The following is a 21,341-nucleotide window of genomic DNA, read 5'->3' as shown; positions in this document are numbered from 1 at the left end:
GATAGTCTGTAGGCCCGCTGCGGCGGATGAGTCATACTGAAGGCTCCGAGAGTAGTCCAGATAGGATGTAGGCTCGGTGCGCCAATCAGGCCGAAGGCTCATGTATGCATGTTGTTATCTGTATGTTTGTATGGTGATATTTTGGGGGAACTCACTATGCTTTGTGCTTACAGTTTGATTGTTATGGTTTCAGGTACTTCAGATGATCGGGGGAAAGCAAAGGTGTGATCATACACATCCTTCGATAACATGTTTATAGAAGATTTTTTGATACAATGATCTTGGGATATTTGTAGTTGATACTTGGTTTTGATATGGGTTTTGTTTGAAAACGATGATTTCTCTTAATTTAAAAGTGAAAATTTTTACCGTGATTTTGGGATGTTACAGAATGATTTCTTTTCAACCTTCTTAGTTGGTGCCGGGTCTAGAATGTAAGCAGCAGTTTCTAGAGCATAACCTTGGAAACTAATTGGAAGTGTAGTACGAGTAATCATAGAACGAACCATATCTAACAAGGATTGATTTCTCCTTTAAGTCACACCATTGTGTTGTGGTGTTCTTGGTGGAGCTAATTGTGAAATTATCCCACAATTTCTAAGATGATCACACAATTCATCACTAAGATACTCTCCGCCCCTATCAGAACGAAGTATCTTGATTTTATTGCCCACTTGGTTCTCTATTTCATTCTGGAACTTCTTGAATACTTTAAATGTCCCAGAATTATGTTTAATCAGTTAAACATATCCATATCTACTTAAGTCATCAATAAATGTCACAAATTATCTTTTACCATGTCTAGTGATGTATCTGAATGAAACACATACATCCGAGTGGATGATGTCTAACTGATCTGTTCCTCTCTTATAGTTACCCATGAAAGGAGACTTTGTCATTTTCCCAAGTAAACAAGATTCACAATCTCCATTAAACTCAAGATTGAATGGTTCCAAGATCCCATCTGATTGGATCTTGGAGATTCTCTTCTTGTTTATATGGCCCATATGACAATGCCATAGACATGATTTATCCAGATTAGACGAACTAACATTTAAGGTTAAGTTATCATTTTTTTTACACCAATCACAAATTCATATACGCCATTGATAGGATTTGCTTTAAAATAAAGAGTATTATCTTTGTAAACCAATATACTAGCATTATTATCATCAAATCCAAAAGTGAAACCGTCACACCAATATGCATAAAATAAAATAATATTTCTTGTCATTTAAGGTGAATAACAACAATATAATAAATTAATTGAAATATTAGGTGACAATGATAGCTCATAATCTCCAATCTTGGTAACAACTACCTTGCTCTTATTTCCCATGATCAAATCGATATCCTCATGTCTCAACTTTCTGCTTCGTTTTAGTGCCTGCCCATTAAAGAAAATGTGGGTTCCATAACATATGTCAAGTATCTAGTTATTAGAAGTCGAAGCCGAATGTAATTTAATTATAAACATGCCTGAAGAGCCAGCACCCTTGGCTTTGTTCTTGAGATCCTCCAGATATTTAGGGTAGCTACGTTTCCAATGACCCTTTTCTTAGCAGTAGTAGCATATGAATTCTTTAGGGTCATTCACAGGTGGTATGTCAGAAATGTCCTTCTTAGGGTCGGAATTGGTAGCACTAACATTCCCATTTCCATTTCCCTTAACATTGGGATGAGATGACCTTTTTCTCTTTACACCACCTTCCTTAATAGCCAGAACAAGAGTGGTTGAGTTCCTAGGTGGAAGAACACTTTCTTCAGCAGTCTTGAGCATTCCATGTAACTGCATGATACTCTTATCTAAACCATTCATATAGTAGTTTATAGTGAACTGATTGTGTGCACTAGTCAAAGAGTTAAGAATGACATCATTAGAAAAATATTGAGTAAATGGGAAGCCAAGACTTTCAAGTCCGTCAAAGTACCCTTTTAATTTGAGCACATGGGTACTCACATAACGATTCTCATGTTGTTTGCAACATAGAATTGCTTGCATGGACTTGAATCTCTCAGTTTGAGCTTGCTCTTGAAACATGTTTTTGAGCTAATTGTTCATGTTGTATGCCCCAAGATTCTCGAAAAATCTTTTGGATTTTTGGAGACAAGGTCTCCAATATTAGACACAAAACCTCGATAGAGTGATGGTGATGATTTTCATATTCAACAGCCTCTTCTTTAGTTGCATCGTCAAGAAGTTCCTCAGCTAGATACTCATCCAAAACATACTCCTTTTTCTCTTACTTCAGAGTGTATTCCAATTTTGAGAACAGAAAAAGGTTGAGAACGCGAGAACGATTATTGACCAATCATTTTCTAAGGGACATTATAGGTAATTTAATTTTACATTAATGAAAAGGTCAACTTAAATAAATGATAATTTTCCTATGATTAAGAGATTATGTTGTAATCAGTTTTTTCCAAAAATAGTAACGTTTTATTCATATATTTTTTCCACTAATATAAAAAAAATTAAATTGAAAGAACTTTTTTTCTAAAAATTGGAATCCACTGTCTTTTCTCTTTTTTTTTTTTAATTTTTTGCAATTCAAATCATGTTCTAAATAAATAAGTCCTCTTTTATCTTTTTTTTTAAAAATTCAAATGATGTTATAAATAACTAAGTCTTTTGATTTTTTCATATATCCACAAAACACATTTTTATTCCATAATTTTGTTGTATTTATTGATGAATATCTACTTTGAGTTTTTTTTTATTTATTATTATTATTATTATTATTATTATTATTATTATTATCAAATTTGTTTGTATGTATAACATAAATATGATAATGGGATTTTAATTCATTGATAGTTAAATTCATTGACATATACATAAATGAATATGATAAACCATACGTTGTCATAAACTTGCAATCATAAATGAATTAAACACAAGAGTTAAAATTTGTATTTGTAATCGTAAATGAATTAAATACATTTTATAAATTACTTCAAAAATGGGATCTCGTATTCATTTAATCCACTGATAATTAAATTCAACTACATATACATAAATGAATATGATAAGACGATCTTTTGTCATAGGTTTGCAATCATAAATGAATTAAATACAAGGTACATAATAAATATGATAAGACCGTCATAAGTTTGCAATCATAAATGAATTAAATACAAGGTACATATAAAAAATATGTTTGTAATTGTAAATGAATTAAATGCATTTTATAAATCACTTCAAAATCGGAATCTTGTATTCATATAAGACTATTTGTTTTATTGCATTTGTAATCATAAAGGAATAAACTATGCAGATAAAAAAAATATAGTAATCATAAATGAATATAGGACAATATATAGATGAAAAAAATCAATTACATTTTTAACCATAAATGAACATATAAATATAACATAGAAAAGAAAACAATACAAATTTTAATCATAAACTATATAATCAAATTTAAAAACTTCCTCAAATATCAATCGTTCAAACAAAATATTCATAAATGAATCGTTTGCATGTATTTTATTTTGTACCTGAACACATAATAAAACTATTGTTAATAATAAAAAACAATAATATCAAAAATCTCATTGAAACCTATTTTAACAAAAACTATTTACTAGCTTTGATTCACCACCCCACATCTCTTTTTATAGTGAAGGCTTCAATGCATACCTATTGACGAGTTATTCTTAAATTTATTAATAAAGTATGTATCCATAGGGTTACAGAGAGTTATGATCTCAAAAATATAATAAAACGAAATCAATCAAATTGAAGCAATTGTAATAGTAATTGAAAAAGCATGTGAACAAAGAAACACAAAACCAGGCAGTCTTCATCTAATTCTTTTAAGAACCTTTGATCATATTGATTTTTGGGGCTGCAATTTATTTCTACTAAGAATACCTGGACGCACATCAAGAATATGAAATAGGGATTCAATTACTAGCTAAATTATCGTAAAACGTTAATTATTTCAACTATTTGGTATTCCTATTATGCCGTTATTTCAATTTAAAAGTTACATTACATATTCATCCTTCAAATTTTATTATTTCAATTGAATCCCTCATATTTTTGGGATGTGTGGCCGGCAAACCCAAAACTTATAATTTAGGGTCTGAGGATTTTTTTAGATAGGTAAGATTAAATAGGGATTCAATTACTAGCTAAATTATCGTAAAACGTTAATTGTTCTCAACTATTTGGTATTCCTATTATGCCGTTATTTCAATTTAAAAGTTACATATTCATCCTTCAAATTTTATAATTTACATAGAGAGAGAGAGAGAGAGAGAGAGAGAGAGAGAGAGAGAGAGAGATCCAAAATAAAACAGAGATCTTGAGATTTAACCTTAGCTACATAATCCACATATGTCGCTCTAAGATTCCGGCGTACCGGGGCGGTAAGTCAGTTATAATTATGAATGATTATGTAGCACAACTCATTCCTTTCACCTCTGCCACCTCCCCACCACCATAACCGCCACCGCCACTACCACTACCATCACCTCTGCTACCAGCCGACCCCACCACTGCCACCTCCATCACTTATACCACCACTACATTTGCCACCACAACCTCTTATACCACCAACCGTTATAATCATATATGATTACTCAATCTGTCAACAAACATATATGTTTAATCATTTATGATTATGCATATACGTATAAACATGTGTAATCATATATGATTATATCTCTCTTCATATAATCATTTATGATTTGGTATACCTCGCTGCTGCCGGTACGTTGGAGCGTTAGAGCAGCAAATTATGGATGAGGTTGAATCTCAAGATCTCTATTTTTTTAATCTCAAATGAACCGTCCCATATATATATATATATATATATATATATATATATATATATATATATATATATATATATATATATATATATATATATATATATATATATATATATATAGAGAGAGAGAGAGAGAGAGAGAGAGAGAGAGAGAGAGAGAGAGAGAGAGAGAGTGTGTGTGTGTGTGTGTGAAAGTGTGAGACAGAGAGATAGGTTTATATGTAGATGGACATTATTGTGTGGATGTAGGAACCAATAAGAATTTAGGAATTAAAAAATAATAAATAATCTTTATAAGGGTAAATCTATAAATTAACATGCTATAATTAAAATAATAAATCTAAGTAGGATTGAAAATCCCTATAATCATGGTTCATTCCTTAAATGACGATTATTTTATTCTTTAAAATACTATATCATCGTGAACCACCACATATGCGATCTCCATATTTAGCGCCTCCTTCCCTACTATCCGACCACCATTGTCGTCCAACTCCATCACCAACCCCTACTTTCATTCCATTCCCTGTTTTTCATTCTTTTCCATTAAATCACTCTTTACCATCTGTTACCGCAATTGATCGAACACGACATGTGATGAACCTAATAGGCCGCATTCGATTATAGATTCTTGACGAAGAGATGATGAGGAGTTCATCGATTGATTCGGAGAAAGAAAATTGTTTGTGTTTTAGTACCACAACTGTGGTTTCCAAAGTGCTCCAAATTATATCTGTTATCCTTGTAAGTTTTAATTCCAGTGTTAATAATGCAATAAATTACAAATGTGTTCTCTATTTTGTTTCTTAGACAGGGCCGGTCCAAGACTATTTGAGGCCCGGAGCAAAATAAAAAATGGGGCCCTTCAGATTGTTTTATGAAAGATGATTGAGCACCTCAAAAAAATTAGTCTCCGAGGGTCAAACAACCTAACAACTATTTATACAAAACAAAAAATAACCTAAGAACTATTCATACAAAACAAAAATAATTAAATAAACATGCTCTGAACCCTAATACATAAACATATAAAAACTAAAAAAAATTACATTTAGAGCATCTCCAACCCACTCCCATTTTCCATTATTTCCCCCATTTATCTCCAACCCTACCCCATTTATTCCCCCATTTTTGGGGAAATGAATAGTATAACACCATATTTGGTGTTATACTATTCATTTCCCCCAAAATGGGGATGAACTTTGAGTTATCGATTTTAGTCACTCTTTTTATATATTTACACATTTCTGGTTTTTTTTATCTACTAATTATAATTTAAATGTAATATTTAATACTTATAATATTGTGTTATATATTAAATTATATTAATTAATTATAAATATAAAGTTTGTTTTTGTTTATCAAATTCATATTAAAATTTAAATACATATTGAAATTTTAAAACACGATAAAGTATTTTACAAAAGCTTATAATTAAGTGTTATAATATTTAATATTATTGTAATGAAAAAAATATAGATTATATATTTGTTAAAACCAAATTAATAGAAGGAGTGTGTTTGACAATTTATATAAGTTAGAAGAATGGAATATACTTTTTGGGGTTGTAAATTGGGTAAAAAATGGAGTAGGGTCGGAGATTAAACACTATTTACCCTATTTTTTACTCCATTTTTAGGGAAAAAATGGAAGTGGGTTGAAGATGGTCTTACTAGCTCTTTTGATTCAAAAATCAAAATCATCAACTGTCTGTATTTTTGGGCGTTTCACTTCAGGACATACATTTTCTGGGAAACATATCAAACAACAATAAGTAATAGCAGATTAACAATTACACATAAGAGATTAACAAAAAGTATATACCGAGACAAGGAGACTACCTGTTGTAGGGATGATTGTGGTAATGGCTGTTATAAAAAACTCTAAGCAGTTGTAAAAAGGCCTAATACAGCTGCAAATCATGATTCATGAAGCATAGAAAACTCGAAATTAAGAAGATTAACAGAAACTGAATTTAAGCAAATAAAGTTCAAGAAATGTCTCTAATGTACATAGATTAAAACAATAAAACACGATTTCTCCACTAACTTGCACAACTTCATAAAAAATCGAATCTCACAAACAAAAGGAGATTTCAAAAAGGCTAGAACTTACACATATTCGTAATCAGATTATCAGAAGTCGATTTTGTCTCTGGACCTCAATTCCGAATAACCGCAACTTGAAATTTCGAGCGATTGGGAAAGAAACAGAAGTGACACAATGAGTGTAACTCTCGATTCCAGTCTCTAAAAGGTTTGAATTAAAAAACAAATCAAATAATTTCCCATTCATTCATAGATTCACTGGTGCTATTTCAGAAAAAGGAAAACAAAAATAAGAAGGAAAAGATCGAGTTTCACTTTTGTGAAATCGTGAAAAGAGGGAGAAGTATGAGACTATCGATTGACTTAGATCTTTAATAAGAAATAGAAGATGATCTAATCGTTGGCTTCTTTGGCTTAAATTTAATGGGCTATTATTATATAATCCATATTGTAAGTCCAAAATAGGGGCCCTTTGGCTTTTGGGGGCCCGGGGCGGTCGCCTAGCTTGCCCAGACCCATGGGCCGGCCCTGGCCCTGTTCTTAGAGCCGTAATATGTTCAAGGTTATTTTACTATGATGATTTTTATTTAAGATTTCAGAAAATATAATGTATCAATATATTTGAGAAGATCAAGCTTATTTTTAAATATATTATTCAAAATTTTATGTCAATTTTCATCGCGTTCGTTTTTGATTCCCAAGTGGAACTGAGTATGAAGATCCAAAATATACAAATACTCATTAGTTTTTGTTTTTAGTTTCTAGGTTTTATTTATTTATATTATTTTTATCATATGCAAACAAACGCACAAAATATGCAAATGTTGTTTTCTCGGTTTCGAAATCTGCAAGGTCAAGAACTTTACTTAAATCTCATTGCTTTCTTTTGATTATTGCATTCCTTTAGAACCTACAACGCTTATCCTTTAATAGAAATAGGAAATGGCTAGGGGTGAAACTTTGAATCCATAGAATTTACAATTTCTATAATTATTTTGTTTAGGCTTGACACGACATATTCCAATTGTTTTTGTTCGACTTCATAATACTAATGTGTTTTTGTATTAATCATAATCAGATAATAATGTGTATGTATTGGTGTGTTTTTATTCTTTATTTAATGATCCAAATGGTCTTTTATTCCTTTTTTGGTATTTGCTTCAATGTTATTTTTTGCAAATATGTTTTTGTAATACGTTTAATCTTTGAAATTTTGTAATTGTTAATAAGATTGGATTACTAATTGCCAATACAAGAATGTTTGTTAGAGTATTTTTAATGCCATAATTTGATGAAAATGGTTTTGAAACGTTTTTGTTTTAAATTCTTGCAAATTTTTCTAAGAACAAGTGTATTCTGTCAGAATGTAATTATAACAAAATGTCGTTCTAACATAATTTTTTGGTTCACCTTCCGGTGTTCATCTTACAGTGTTCATTTTACAAAAGGAGGAACATTATAAACATTAACATTTACCAAAATGTTGATATACTGTTATTAAGGTCAAATCCTTGAAACAATGTCTTACACTATGCTCACTACTCAAACATGTTCTTGCGCAGGTCCATTTTCACCTAAAGACATAACTTAATTTTCACTCTTTATCAAATTTCACCATCCCTATGTCAGTCTAAAAACCCCAGCCCCTCACCTTTCTCTTCTCATTATCTCTAAAACCCCTCACGATTAAAGACATATTGCATCTCCTTTTTTGTTTATTTTGTTTATAATATGAGGTAAAAACCGTTTCAAATTTCTTACGTTTTTGTTGATCGAAGCTTGGAAGGAACGAAAACCACCTAGATCGATGTTCTTGGTGCGAAACTAAAACCTTGATCGACTAGGACTTGGATATTCCGGGGGTTGGATATTCACCACCACTCACCTATTTACACCACCATCACCACCTTCTATTCACTGGTTTGATTTGTTTCTCCATTTCCATCTTTCCATCTCTAACTTTTTTCCATCTGCATGTGCAAAATGGTACGTAGTTTGTGTTATTTGGGGTTTTCATTTTTATTATGGCTAAGTTGAAGAAGTAATTTCAAAGGTGGAGTCGAATGAATCATGGAGTTGTGCATTTAGTCATCATTACCTTTAAACCAAAGCCACATGTACGCATTCCACCGCCTCTATAAGTTGCCTCATCACCAATCACCTATTAACACAATTGTTTTCCTTTTGGTTCTCAACAAATGCCTTCAAGTACGTTCTCTTTTGTCAATTTTACACTCTAAGATCCTTCTAATTTTAGATACGTTTACTTTTCTATAAACCCTGAATCTGTTTGATGAGAGTTAATCTTTTTATGTGTAGAAGTCATTTGATCGTATTCATTTCCGTTTCTATGTGCTTTCAGGGAAAATTATTTAGTTTTAGGTGCGGAAAATTATTTAGTTTTAGGTGCGGGAAGTTTTTGATTATGTATGAGCATTGAATTACTGGTGTTTTACTTCTTCAAAGCATTGTAGATATGAAATGAAATTTTATAAATTCAATCTTTGATCGTTGTAAACTATAGCTCATGGGAACAAATTTTTTATAGTTTTAAAAAGAGAGAATACGATTTGTTATAATAACAACATCGTCAGCAAATACGATCATGATTTTCACCCTGTATAAACTTCATCAAGTTAATTTGGTAATACATCTGTAAACGAATTTCAGTTTTTAAAAGAATCTAATGTTTTGTCTTTTATATCATGTACAGGAGAAGTTTTCAACATTATATGGATTATAGACATCTTCTTACAGAGAAAGGTGTGGGGGAATCTTTCATCACCATTTCATACAGTGTAGTTGAAGAAATTACATATTTACCGGAGATTGGAAATGAACACGACATAAAAAGATGCTACACTTATTCATGCTAAAGTAATGATCATTGATGAATTGAGATCAGAATGATACCAAATGCTTCCTTTTAACCATTGGCTGATAACAACAGTGACATATTGAACTGCTAAGGTTTAAATTTGTAAATATTATGATACATTTGAATATCTTCAGGACTGTTACTTGACTTTCTAATAAACCCTATCATTATTGTTATAAAAGTAAGTGTAAATTATTTTTTCATATCAATATTGCAATTTTATTGTATGTTTTGGCTTTATTTCTTATTAAATAATATTTTTCTTTCACCGAAAATTCATAGGATTTTATCCATTTACTCCCAATTTCAATGCTTTTCTCTTGGAACTTTCTAACATATTTTAATTTTAGAAGATGTTGACCAATTTTCCAAGGATGTTTAGATCATTGTATTTTTCTTTTTTATTTTAACATCTATTGTGTTTTTTGCAACTACTGCAGTCGGACCTGATATTCTTGAAATGAAAGTTTACCTAAATGGGGTGGACACTCCTAATATGTATGGTGCCACCACCCAAGATTGCTAAGGTGCAATTAATAATTCTTACTTTTAATTGCATGTATGTTGTAGTTACGATAGCAGAATAAAAATCATGATTAAAATTATAGATTATTGGAAGCATAGGAGTTGTGGCTTTAGGCCTGGACCTAGGGATAAAAGTTTTTCCGTTTCACATTGGTGCCTTGAACTGCTTCATTACAAAGCCAAGGTTGACATGACGAGGCGACGACTACCACATCAAATGGTGCGTCCTGGTCAAACCCACAAACAATGTAAAAGATCTTATTGGGTAGTATGCACAAACTAGCTCCGATACAATCCTATTTCCTTTTTATTTTTCCTTTTATCTTCATTTTCTGTAATAAATTTACATTTTAAATGGAAAAAGCCCATTAATGTAAATTTGTATGTGTGGATTCATGGCACCTTCAATAAGTCTTGCGTGAGAACTATTGCAAACAACACATAACAAGAGTTTCCATTCTCATTTTTATTAAGGCACCGTACAATTAGAAAAACATAATAGTAGCGTTGTACTTAATGTTTTCTTTTTCTTAGTAAGACATTGTATTTGAGAATTTTATCAGGTTATAGCATATGAAAAATGCTTTCTTTTTTAATGACATTGCTATTATGTGGGTAGTTTTTACTACCTTAGTAGGCATTAAAGTAAAATTATATAAAAAAGAAAAAGAAATGAAAGTAAGATGCTATATTAGACAACAAAATGAAAGTACCTTGCCTTATCTTGCATTTAGCCTAATTGGAGCAAATGCAAGGAATAGCTATGTACTTCTATTTTTTTTTCTAATATAGCATCTTACTTTCATTTTTTTATCTTATTCTTTAAAATTATTAAAAAAAATCTTATTAACCCAATATACTTAGAAAGTACAATGCTATTGTGAATAAAACTTTATCTCTAATCAAAACTGAAGTAAAATGTGTTTCTATTCTTTGCAATTTCTCTTAATTTAGTTTCTTGATTGCTTGCTGGCTAGGCATCATCAAAGCGAAGAATAACAACCGTACCAATTGTAGTTACTGAAATACCCTCCGAGCTACTAAACGACGATACAAATAATGAGATTCGTGATCTTTTAACATCACGATAAAGACGATCCCCTTATGGAAAGGAAGCTAAATATTTTACTGAGATTCGTTTTCTAAATAGAATTGCGAAAATTCATTAAAATGACCATTAATGGTTTGTTTTTTCATAGCAATGTACTTTTAACAACAATTATTGTTTAAATTCCCGCCGCAACGTGCATGCTTAAAAACCTCGATCTTTAAAAATGTCATGGTTCATCTTACAAAAAAGGGACATTCTTTTTAGAATGTCACCACATTGCAAAAACAACAATATTCTTTCTTTAAAGAGATATGTCGCCGAATGTATTCTCAAATTTCATATAAGTTTTGTTTACTCAGCTATTGTATATATTCTTATTTCAAAAATGGTTGACATTTGTTAGAGAATGAATGAAATTTAGTTTTATTCATTGTTTCAAAAACCAATTTTTTAGTTGAACTAGTATGGTGACCGGTTCCCGGTTCAGGTTCGACCGTCGGGTCAACCGGTTTCTATAATGTAAGGGTCGAATTGTTGTAATTAGTCGAAATATATTTTGTACTCTTCGAATGTTTTGTAATGTATTTTACTAGGGCGCTTTTATTCGAAGCTTTAGAGTCAATGCCTTAGTATATTTTTTGTACGCTTTCGGTTCCCTATAAATAGGGGTTATTTACTAGAGTTAGATAAGAGTTTTTTTTACAGACCTGTCTATTTTCTCTGTAAACATTCGAAAGCGTAAATCAAGCTGAAACAAGATCATATTTACATCTGGTGTTCAATCTTGCATTCATACTTGAATTCATACTCTGATTAATTCAATACTCGATTCATTGGTTCATCAATTGGTATCAGAGCAGGAATCATATCTCTGATATGATTTTCACGCTGTTCAAAAGGTTTTTGAATCAACTTTTTGATTCAAAAGTTTCCGCACTTTTTGAAAGTGAAAAATTATCTAGATCTTAGTCTGTGATTCGATTCTGCATTTGAATTGTTGAATCGAGTGTTATTCTCATCAATTCGATTTGATTCATCTAGTTTGTTTTCAAATTCTCAAATCTTTTCAAACTTCTCAAAATCATCTTCCGTACAACAATGGTGAGTTTCAATCTCAATTCGATGACCTCGTTTTCTCATCTGTTAGGTTCATCAACCAAAATTCCAATGCTAATCCCTGAATACTATGATCAGTGGGCTGATCGTATGCAGGATTATCTGAATGGTCTGGATGAAGAATTATGGTCATGTATCACTGGAAATGTCAATGTTCCAGTGAATGTTCAACCAATTGGATCATCTTCTACAAATTCTGGAGTTGATAATCAATCTGATCGTCTGAAGAAACTGGAGAAGAGGTGTAACAGGGAACTGCGAGGCGCTTTACCTCCAGTTGTGTACAATTACGTTAGAAGTTGTACAACTGCAAAGGAGGTATGGAACAATCTGAAAGATAAGTTTCAAGGAAGTGAGAAATCAAAAATCAATTCAGTCAAACAGTGTTTGGTTGAACTGAAAGATTTCAAACAAAAAGAAGGAGAAACAATTGAAGTTTACTATGATCGTCTGAACGAGTTAATCTATCGTTGCAATCGCTATGGAATTACCAGGACTTCAATGGAATTCAATCTCATCTTTGTAATGGGGCTTCGAAAAGAGTGGAGAAGTGTGAGTATGATGGTGAAGAATCAACAAAGTTTTGATACATCAACTCTCAATGATTTGTACAATCAGTTGAAAACATACGAAATTGAGGTAAATGAAATTGCTGAGGAATCGAAGCTGAATTTGGGAGGTCCATTAGCTCTTGTGTCAAAGATTTCGGAGAAAGAAGCTGAAAATGGTGATTATGAGGAAGAAGAAGGATTCATCATGAATTCGGATGATGAAGCAATAGCATTTTACTCGAATAATCGTGTTAAGAAATTTTTCAAAAAGCCGTTCAATTCGAAGACTAAGCTTGCTGAGGTGAAAGGAAGTTCTGTGAGTAAAAATGTTGTTGAGGAGAAAAAGAAAGTTGAGAATCAAGATTCGAAGATAGCTGAAGGAAAGGGTGAGAAGAAGCTGAAAGGTGATGCTGGAATAGATTGTTATTATTGCAACGGTGCGAATCATCTTGCAAATGACTGTATGCTTCGAAAGAAGGATGAGAGGAAGAATAAAGTGAAAGATGAGGCATACTATGCAGAGAAGCTTGAGGTGGTTCGTGCTAAAGCAAAGAATTTGTCATTGGTTGCAAAGGGTGAGCATGAGGATGAAGATGGAACTTATCAAATCTGGTCATCAGGATCAGATGATGAAGAAATGCGAAATCCGACACATGGAGCGTTTTATGCGAAAATGGAGGAGGACTCAGATGATGAGGAATTCGAAGTGAGGGGATGATGCTTCGTATCCAAAGCGGCTGACAAATCACCAATGACAACAAAGGTACGTAAAATTCTCGAATCTTTTAATATTCCTACTCATGCTTATGATTCTGAACTAATATCTTTTGATGAAACGGTTACTTATTTTGATTCAATTGTTGTGTCTGCTAGTAATGAGGCCAACAAATTGTCCATGGAGTTGTTAGAGACCAAAAAGAGATTAGACTTGAAAATAAGCAAAATTGAATGTTTGGAATTACAAATTACAAACATTATGTGTGATAGAGATACTTTAACGAGTGATGTCAAACTTTTGCTAGCACAAAGAAACATTTACTGTAATTCTGCGAAAAGACTTTATGGCAAATTAACTGATTTACATCATTCAAGTGACATAAGTAAAGAGCAACATAGAAAATTACTACCTTTTCTAGCATTCGAAAGAGCTAAGGTAGATAATATTTCGTATGATTGTGAGCAAATAATAGCTGATTTTGATAAAGTTCCTGATGATAGATATAAATATGGAATTGTCAAAATTGATGAATGTCTTGATGCAAATGAATTAGTTAACATCGTGAATGATACTTTGACCAAAACTGAACAAATTCAAATTTTGAAAAAGACTGAGAATTCAACATCTGATTCTCAATCTAATTTTGCTGATATTGAAGATAATTCTGACAATATTAGTGAAATTAGTGAACTTGAAGATGTTGATTGTTCTCAGTTGTCTGTTATTAATGTTGCATCAACATCTATAGGGAAAGAAAAAATTAAGGATTTGATGGTTGAAAATGAAACTGATATACCCTCAACTTCGAAAGTTAGTGATGTGAACTTCGTGGATATCAAAGACAGTCAAACTGATGATAGTGATGATGAAGATGAAGAGAAAATTTCGAAGGAAAAGAAATCTTCAAGGGAAGAAGAAAATCCACGAATAGTGGTTGATCAGGTGTATGGTGATACACAAAAGTTCAAAAAAGTGATGAATGAAAAATGTGAACACTATCTTGAAACAAATACAGTGGTTTATCCAAATTTCAAATGTACAGATGATGTCATTTTTTCAAATCAAGTTTTCGTAACTACTGGAAATGTTGAGAAAATCAAACCAGAATTAAAGAAGTTAGGTGAAGAGGATAATTCAAAAACAACTGATGAAGGCTTTTTCGCAAATCAAAGCACAGTTGAAAACAACTTAACAAAGAATTCGTATGTTTTCCAACGTCAAAAACCACAACGAAAATGGGTTGAAAAATCAAAAATTGAAAAAGAGAATTCAAAACAAGTTGAAAGGAATGTGAAAAAGTTGTCAAATTAAACTCCAAGGAATTCAAAGATCAAATTGACAAATTTTCGAAGGAAAACAACATTTCAAAAAGACAAGCAAGAAAGAAAATATTTTAGCAAAATGTTGAGTCTCAAAAGGTGTCTGAATCACAATCACCCAAAAATGTTTTCAAAGCTAAAAGTTCATCTTTTTCAACAAAACCTCAACATTCATCTCAATCAAATCATTCAAAGTCTGAAGTGAATAATCAACCAAGGTTTTTGAAAGTTTCAGAAACTAATATTCCAAGAAAATTTTCAAATAACTCAAATCCAAATCAAAAATTCTTTCAACGTTAACATTTTAAATCAACAGTTGATACATCACATGCTAAATCTTTTATAACAAATCCAAAAGTTGATTTTGTTCCTAAAAAGCCAAATTTTCCAAATCAAACGAAGAAAGAAACTATGAAAACTTCACGAGAAAAAGGAATAACGTCAAGGAAGAACATTGATCATTGGCTTGAAGGCAAAGGAAAGATGTATCAGTCAAATACATTTTCAAAGGAGCAAATTCACGAAGCATATGAAAAGTATATGAATAATTCATCAAATGGCAGTTCATCGTCTAAGGATTCGAACATTTCAGTCAAAGCTTGGAAACCAGTAATAAAAGCAAAGAATGTTCATTCACAAACTTAGAATTCGAAGGGTAATGTCAGTGAACATTCGAAACCATCAAAAACTTATGTTTCGGTTCCTTTAAATGAAGATGTAAACTTAATTGATAGTCTCAAAACAAAAGTTTGTGATTGGGTTAAAAGTTCTTCATTGCATTCGAAATTGAAATCTAATTTCCAAGGACTCAAAAAGCCTTGGGTACCTAAATTTTTCCGTTGAATGTAGGTACTATGTGACGAGCAATATGATATCAAGTGGTACATCGATAGTGGTTGCTCTCGTCACATGACTGGGAAGAAGGAGAATTTACGTGATTTTCGAAGTCTCAAAAATGCTGGAGTAGTGAAGTTTGGGAACAATCAAAAATGTCAAGTCAAAGGTTATGGGAAGATCACGAATGGACAATTCACAGTGAATCGTGTGGCGTATGTTGAAGGTCTTCAACATAACTTGATAAGTGTTTCTCAACTTGTTGTGGGCACTGGCAATCAAGTTCTTTTTAACGAAGAAGGAAGTGTTATTTCGAATGTCAACACAAAAGAAGTGTTACTAAAATCCAAAAGGTAAGGTGACATGTTCACTTTGGATATCAATCCGATAGTAGGGAAACCTGCTATATGTCTTCTTTCGAAAGCAACATCAGACTTAAGTTGCTTATGGCATCGAAGACTTTCTCATCTCAATTTTCGAAACATCAATAAGCTTGTGGTACAAGATCTGGTAAGAGGTTTACCTGTACTTAAATTTGACAATGATTCTTTATGTACAGCTTGTGAAGTTGGCAAGCAACATAAACAAGGTCATCCAATTACAATAGATTCAAAAATTGTCGCACCTCTGGAGCTTTTACATATTGATTTGTGTGGTCCTTCGACTGTTTCAACTCACAACAAGAAACGGTACATTTTAGTTATTGTTGATGATTTTTCCAGATTTACGTGGGTTTATTTTCTCAGGCTTAAATCCGAAGTTGCACAAATCATGATTGACTTTATCAAAAAGATGGAAACAACATTGAAGAAGATTGTTCGAAAAATTAAGAGTGATCATGGAACTGAATTTAAGAACAATGTTCTTGATTCATTTTTGGTGGACAAAGGAATTTCGCATAATTTTTCATCTCCATACACACCACAACAAAATGGTGTTGTTGAACGAAGAAATAGGTCTCTATGCGAAGCGGCAAGGACTATGTTGGCATATGCGAATCTTCCACAATACCTTTGGGCTGAAGCCGTATCCACCGCATGTTTCACTCAAAACAGATCTTTCATTCATCGCCGTTTTAACATTACTCCATATGAAATTCTCAACAATCGAAAACCTAACGACAAATTTTTTCATGTTTTCGGATGCAGATGCTTCATTATGAATCTCAAGGATATTCTTACGAAATTTCAAGCTAAAGCAAATGAAGGGATTTTCTTGGGATATTCGCATAATTGAGTCGCATATCATGTGTTGAACAAAAGAACACAAAGAGTTGAAGAAACTTTTAATCTTACATTTGATGATTACTAAATTAAACAAACAACATCACAGTTTGAAAATCATCCTATTCTGACAAAAACACAAGATGAATCTGAATCCTCACAAACATTAGATGTTGATTATGATTTAATTTTTGGAATTTCAGATCATGCTGTTAATGCTGAAATACATGCAAATGATAATCATATCTCTGAACTCACAAAGCTTACTGATGATTCAACATCAACTTCTCCAGAGAAAAGCGAAAGTATGCAAAACAATCCAGTGGAGGGGGAGCAATTGGATTCGAATACTCTAGTTGAGGAAGAGCATTCTTTCGAGGGGGAGAATGGAAGAGTGAATGCTAATGTTGAGGGGGGGGGCATTTAGAAAACATTGAGAATAATGATGATTTAGATGATGTTTGTTCGATTGCAGGTTCAGAAAATGAAGATATATACGAAGATGCACCTTTGGAATTTGATCCAGCATATCCGCCAATGGAAAAGTGGACAAGAGATCATCCGAAGGATCAAGTAATTGGGAATCCACAAGAGGGAGTTTTAACAAGAGCTCAAATTCGCGCAAAGAATGAGGTATTGAATACTCATCAAGAATTTTGTATGTTCCATGTTTTTATATCTAAAATTGAACCAAAAACAGTTAAGATTGCAATGGAACACTCAGATTGGGTTGTTGCAATGCAATCTGAATTGTCTGAATTTGAACGAAACAAGGTTTGGAGATTAATTCCTAAACCTGAAAATGTTTCGATTGCCGGGTTAAAATGGATTTTCAAAAATAAAACCGACAAAGATGGAAATATTGTTCGAAACAAAGCCAGACTTGTTGTTAAAGGTTATTCACAATAAGAAGGAATCGACTATGAAGAAACTTTTGCCTCTGTCGCAAGGCTCGAGGCGGTTCGTATATTTCTGGCTTATGCACCTCACAAAGATTTTGATGTTTATCAAATGGACGTGAAGTGTGCATTTCTAAATGGAGAGCTTGAAGAAACTGTTTACGTGGAACAGCCCCCAGGTTTTATTAACGAAGAATTTCCAAATCATGTTTATATTTTTGATAAGGCAGTCTATGGTTTGAAACAAGCACCACGAGCATGGTATGCAACTCTTACTTCATTTTTGAAACAATCTAAATTTAAACAAGGATCTGTTGATCCCACATTATTTCGAAAGAAAGTTGGGAATCATCTAATGCTTGTTCAAATTTATGTTGATGATATTATTTTTGGCTCAACTGACCCTGCTTTATCTAGAGAATTCGAAGATTTGATGAAAAGTAAGTTCGAAATGAGCATGATGGAAAAAATCAATAATTTTCTTGGTTTGAATATTCGTCAAAACAGAGAAGGGATTTTTATTAATCAGGAGAAATATACGAAGAATCTGCTTGAAAAGTTTGGATTGACGAATAGCACAAAGTTACGAGTTCCAATGGCAACTGGCATAAAGTTGCAACTTCGTTAGATAAACCTGCAGTTGACCTAACTCTTTACAAGAGCATGATTGGTTCATTACTTTATCTTACAGCAAGTAGACCTGATATCATGTTTTCTGTATGTAATTCTGCTAGGTATCAGTCAAATCCACGAGAACCATATCTCACTGCTGTGAAGAATATATTTCGTTATCTTAAAGGAACAATTTCGTTAGGATTGTGGTATCCTTCGAACACTAGGTTCTTTGTACAAGCATATTCGGATGCATACCTAGGTGGTTGTAATCTTGATCGAAAGAGCACAAGTGGTGGATGTCAATTTCTTGATGGCAAATTGGTGAGCTGGCAGTCGAAAAAGCAAACATGTGTATCAATTTCAACAGCTGAAGCATAATATGTGGCTGCTGCTGCTTGCACTTCACAAATAATATGGATCCAAAGTCAATTGCGTGATTATGCAATAAATATGAAAAAGATTCCATTATATTGTGATTCTCAAAGTGCAATAAGAATTTGTCATAATCCTGTGCAGCATTCGAAGACTAAACATATAACACTTCGTTATCATTTCATCAAGGATCACGTGGAGGATGAGAATATTGAAGTACATTTCGTGAAAACAACTGATCAGTTAGCTGATATTTTCATGAAACCTTTAGATGAAAAATCTCTTGTGAGAATTATAGAGGGACTTGGAATGATTGATGGAAATTCTGTTCCATGCGAAAAAGAAGAATGATGCATGATAAGGACTGATTCAGAGGCGCTGAATGAAAGACAAAGCAATATCCGTCAACATTCAGAGGTTACTGTTCATAGTCAACGCTTCGACCCCTTCGAATTCGTAAATTTGTCACTTATTTTAAGGGTTGATTCAGAGGTTACTGTTCATAGTCAATACTTCGACCCCTTCGAATTCGTACATTTGTCACTTATAAGGGGATGATAAAATTTCGCATTTTTGCAACAAGTACTGTTTCATTTTCGAAAATTCAAAAATCCAAAAAGATTTTCGTTTGTTTTGTCATTTAATTTTCGAAAATTCAAAAATCCAAAAGATTTTCGTTTGTTTTGTCATTTAATTTTCGAAAATTCAAAAATCCAAAAAGATTTTCGTTTGTTTTGTCATTTAATTTTCGAAAATTCAAAAATCCAAAAAGATTTTCGTTTGTTTTGTCATTTATTTTCGAAAATTCAAAAATACAAAAAGATTTTCGTTTGTTCTGTCTTTATTTTCGAAAACTCAAAACAACTAAAATATTTTGATTCTTATTTTTTTTAGTATTTTGTTGCAGATAATCTTGAAGACACAGAGTGGCTTATGCTTGTAGTTCTAGGGTCAGGTACATTTTTCGTATGAATTGATAAAATTTTCATCATTTGAACTAGTTAAGTTGTCCCTAGAAGCATGCTGCTGCATGTTGTCCAAAGCCTCCAATGACTCAATGTGTGTGTACGAAAGCCTTAATGAAATATTTCATACGAAAATTTCTTCCCAATCAGGCTTATATTCACATTAGTCTCTGAGCTACCTGACTCTTCTCAAAATGAGTTAAGAGTTTACTGTTTGGTCCAAACATAACAGAGGTGCTTTTCGTGTCTTACACCAATCTTTTTCATCCATAAAGTTCTTACACGATCACACACAAAGACATATGTCAGAGAGGTATTTGATCAAACCCATCGAGACTTAGACATATCAAAAATCTATGTTTATGATCTGACATCATGAGACCGTGATGAAAGTGAAACTCAATTTTCATTACCTTTTTAAGGAATTGACGGGGAACTAAGTTCCAGATTTTCACGAAACTTTTGTTTCTGTATCAAAATTCGAAACTCCAAATCATATTCATTTCGAATAAGTGGTCTTGATCAAACATTCGAAACCCACGATGTTTGTTACCCAACAAGATCCAGCACACAAATTTTTTCTTGAATATGATTTCCGTGTGAGTTTCATTCGAATGTCCTTGTCATTTCAAAATTTATCAAAGCCAACTTGTCACTGACTACACTGGTCAAACAAGCAATTTCTGTTACAATTTCTCACCTTATGTTTAGGATGATATGTAACGAAATTTTTGAACTACCCACGCAACATTATAAAAGAAGCCCTTCGATCTTTGTCAACAAGTATTCGATTGTAATTCACGGGAACCCACACAAGCTATTGATCATTTCTCTTAATGATTAATGAAGTAATCTTTGCCCGGGATTTTATCTGCTTTTGTGTCAATGGTTTGACATCACAATATCCCATATTTTTCTTATTTTTGTTTCTCGTCTATATTCTTTGGAACACTGCACTCACGAAATCCTTGAGGCTCTGAGTAATACCAACTCAGGCTGATGATTTCAAACTTCTGGCGTATGACTTCGCTTTTCATCCCAAAAGTGAAAGAGCCTTGCTTCCATTTGAAGGATTCTGATGGTTACAATACTCTTGGGGATAACAAGACAAACTGTTTATAAATGACGTATGGTATTCTGTCCGGTTTTCAAGGTGATGTGACAGCTACTTTTTGACGCATGGCTACTTTTCCGCAGTAATGGTCCGACTTTCAAGGTGCCACGTCGGATATCATTAAATACACATCCCGCTTCAAATTCAAACTTCAGGGTTACATATAAAAGGGGATTCAAGGGTTCACTGTCAGTTTACGCGATCAAAAAGCAAATTTCACAAATTCTCTGTTCATTATTATCTTCAAACCCTAACAATGGCGACTTCTGCTCATGTTGATTCTCATACCATTGAAGATGCCTCTTCATTACCAATAATGAAGATTCAAGCAA

General features: G+C 32.6%; 1 protein-coding gene across 1 annotated transcript; it reads right to left on the bottom strand.

Annotated features, from left to right (window-relative positions):
• Positions 1–1,558: 1,558 nt before the first annotated feature.
• Positions 1,559–2,041, bottom strand: LOC145131132 (uncharacterized). Its single transcript, XM_079065863.1, has one exon. The coding sequence runs from the start codon at positions 2,039–2,041 to the stop codon at positions 1,559–1,561; it is 483 nt and encodes a 160-aa protein (XP_078921989.1).
• Between the last annotated feature and the right edge of the window lie 19,300 nt (positions 2,042–21,341).

Source organism: Lactuca virosa, chromosome 8 (assembly GCF_052849685.1).
Source record: "Lactuca virosa cultivar CGN04683 chromosome 8, Lactuca_virosa_CGN04683_v6, whole genome shotgun sequence".
Classification (NCBI taxonomy): Eukaryota; Viridiplantae; Streptophyta; class Magnoliopsida; order Asterales; family Asteraceae; genus Lactuca; species Lactuca virosa.
Note: the sequence above shows the minus strand (reverse complement) of the source record. Positions and strands in the feature narration are given on the sequence as shown.

Coding starts and splice junctions, on each gene's coding strand:
- LOC145131132 (XM_079065863.1), bottom strand. CDS start 2,041: ATGTTTCAAGAGCAAGCTCAAACTGAGAGATTCAAGTCCATGCAAGCA.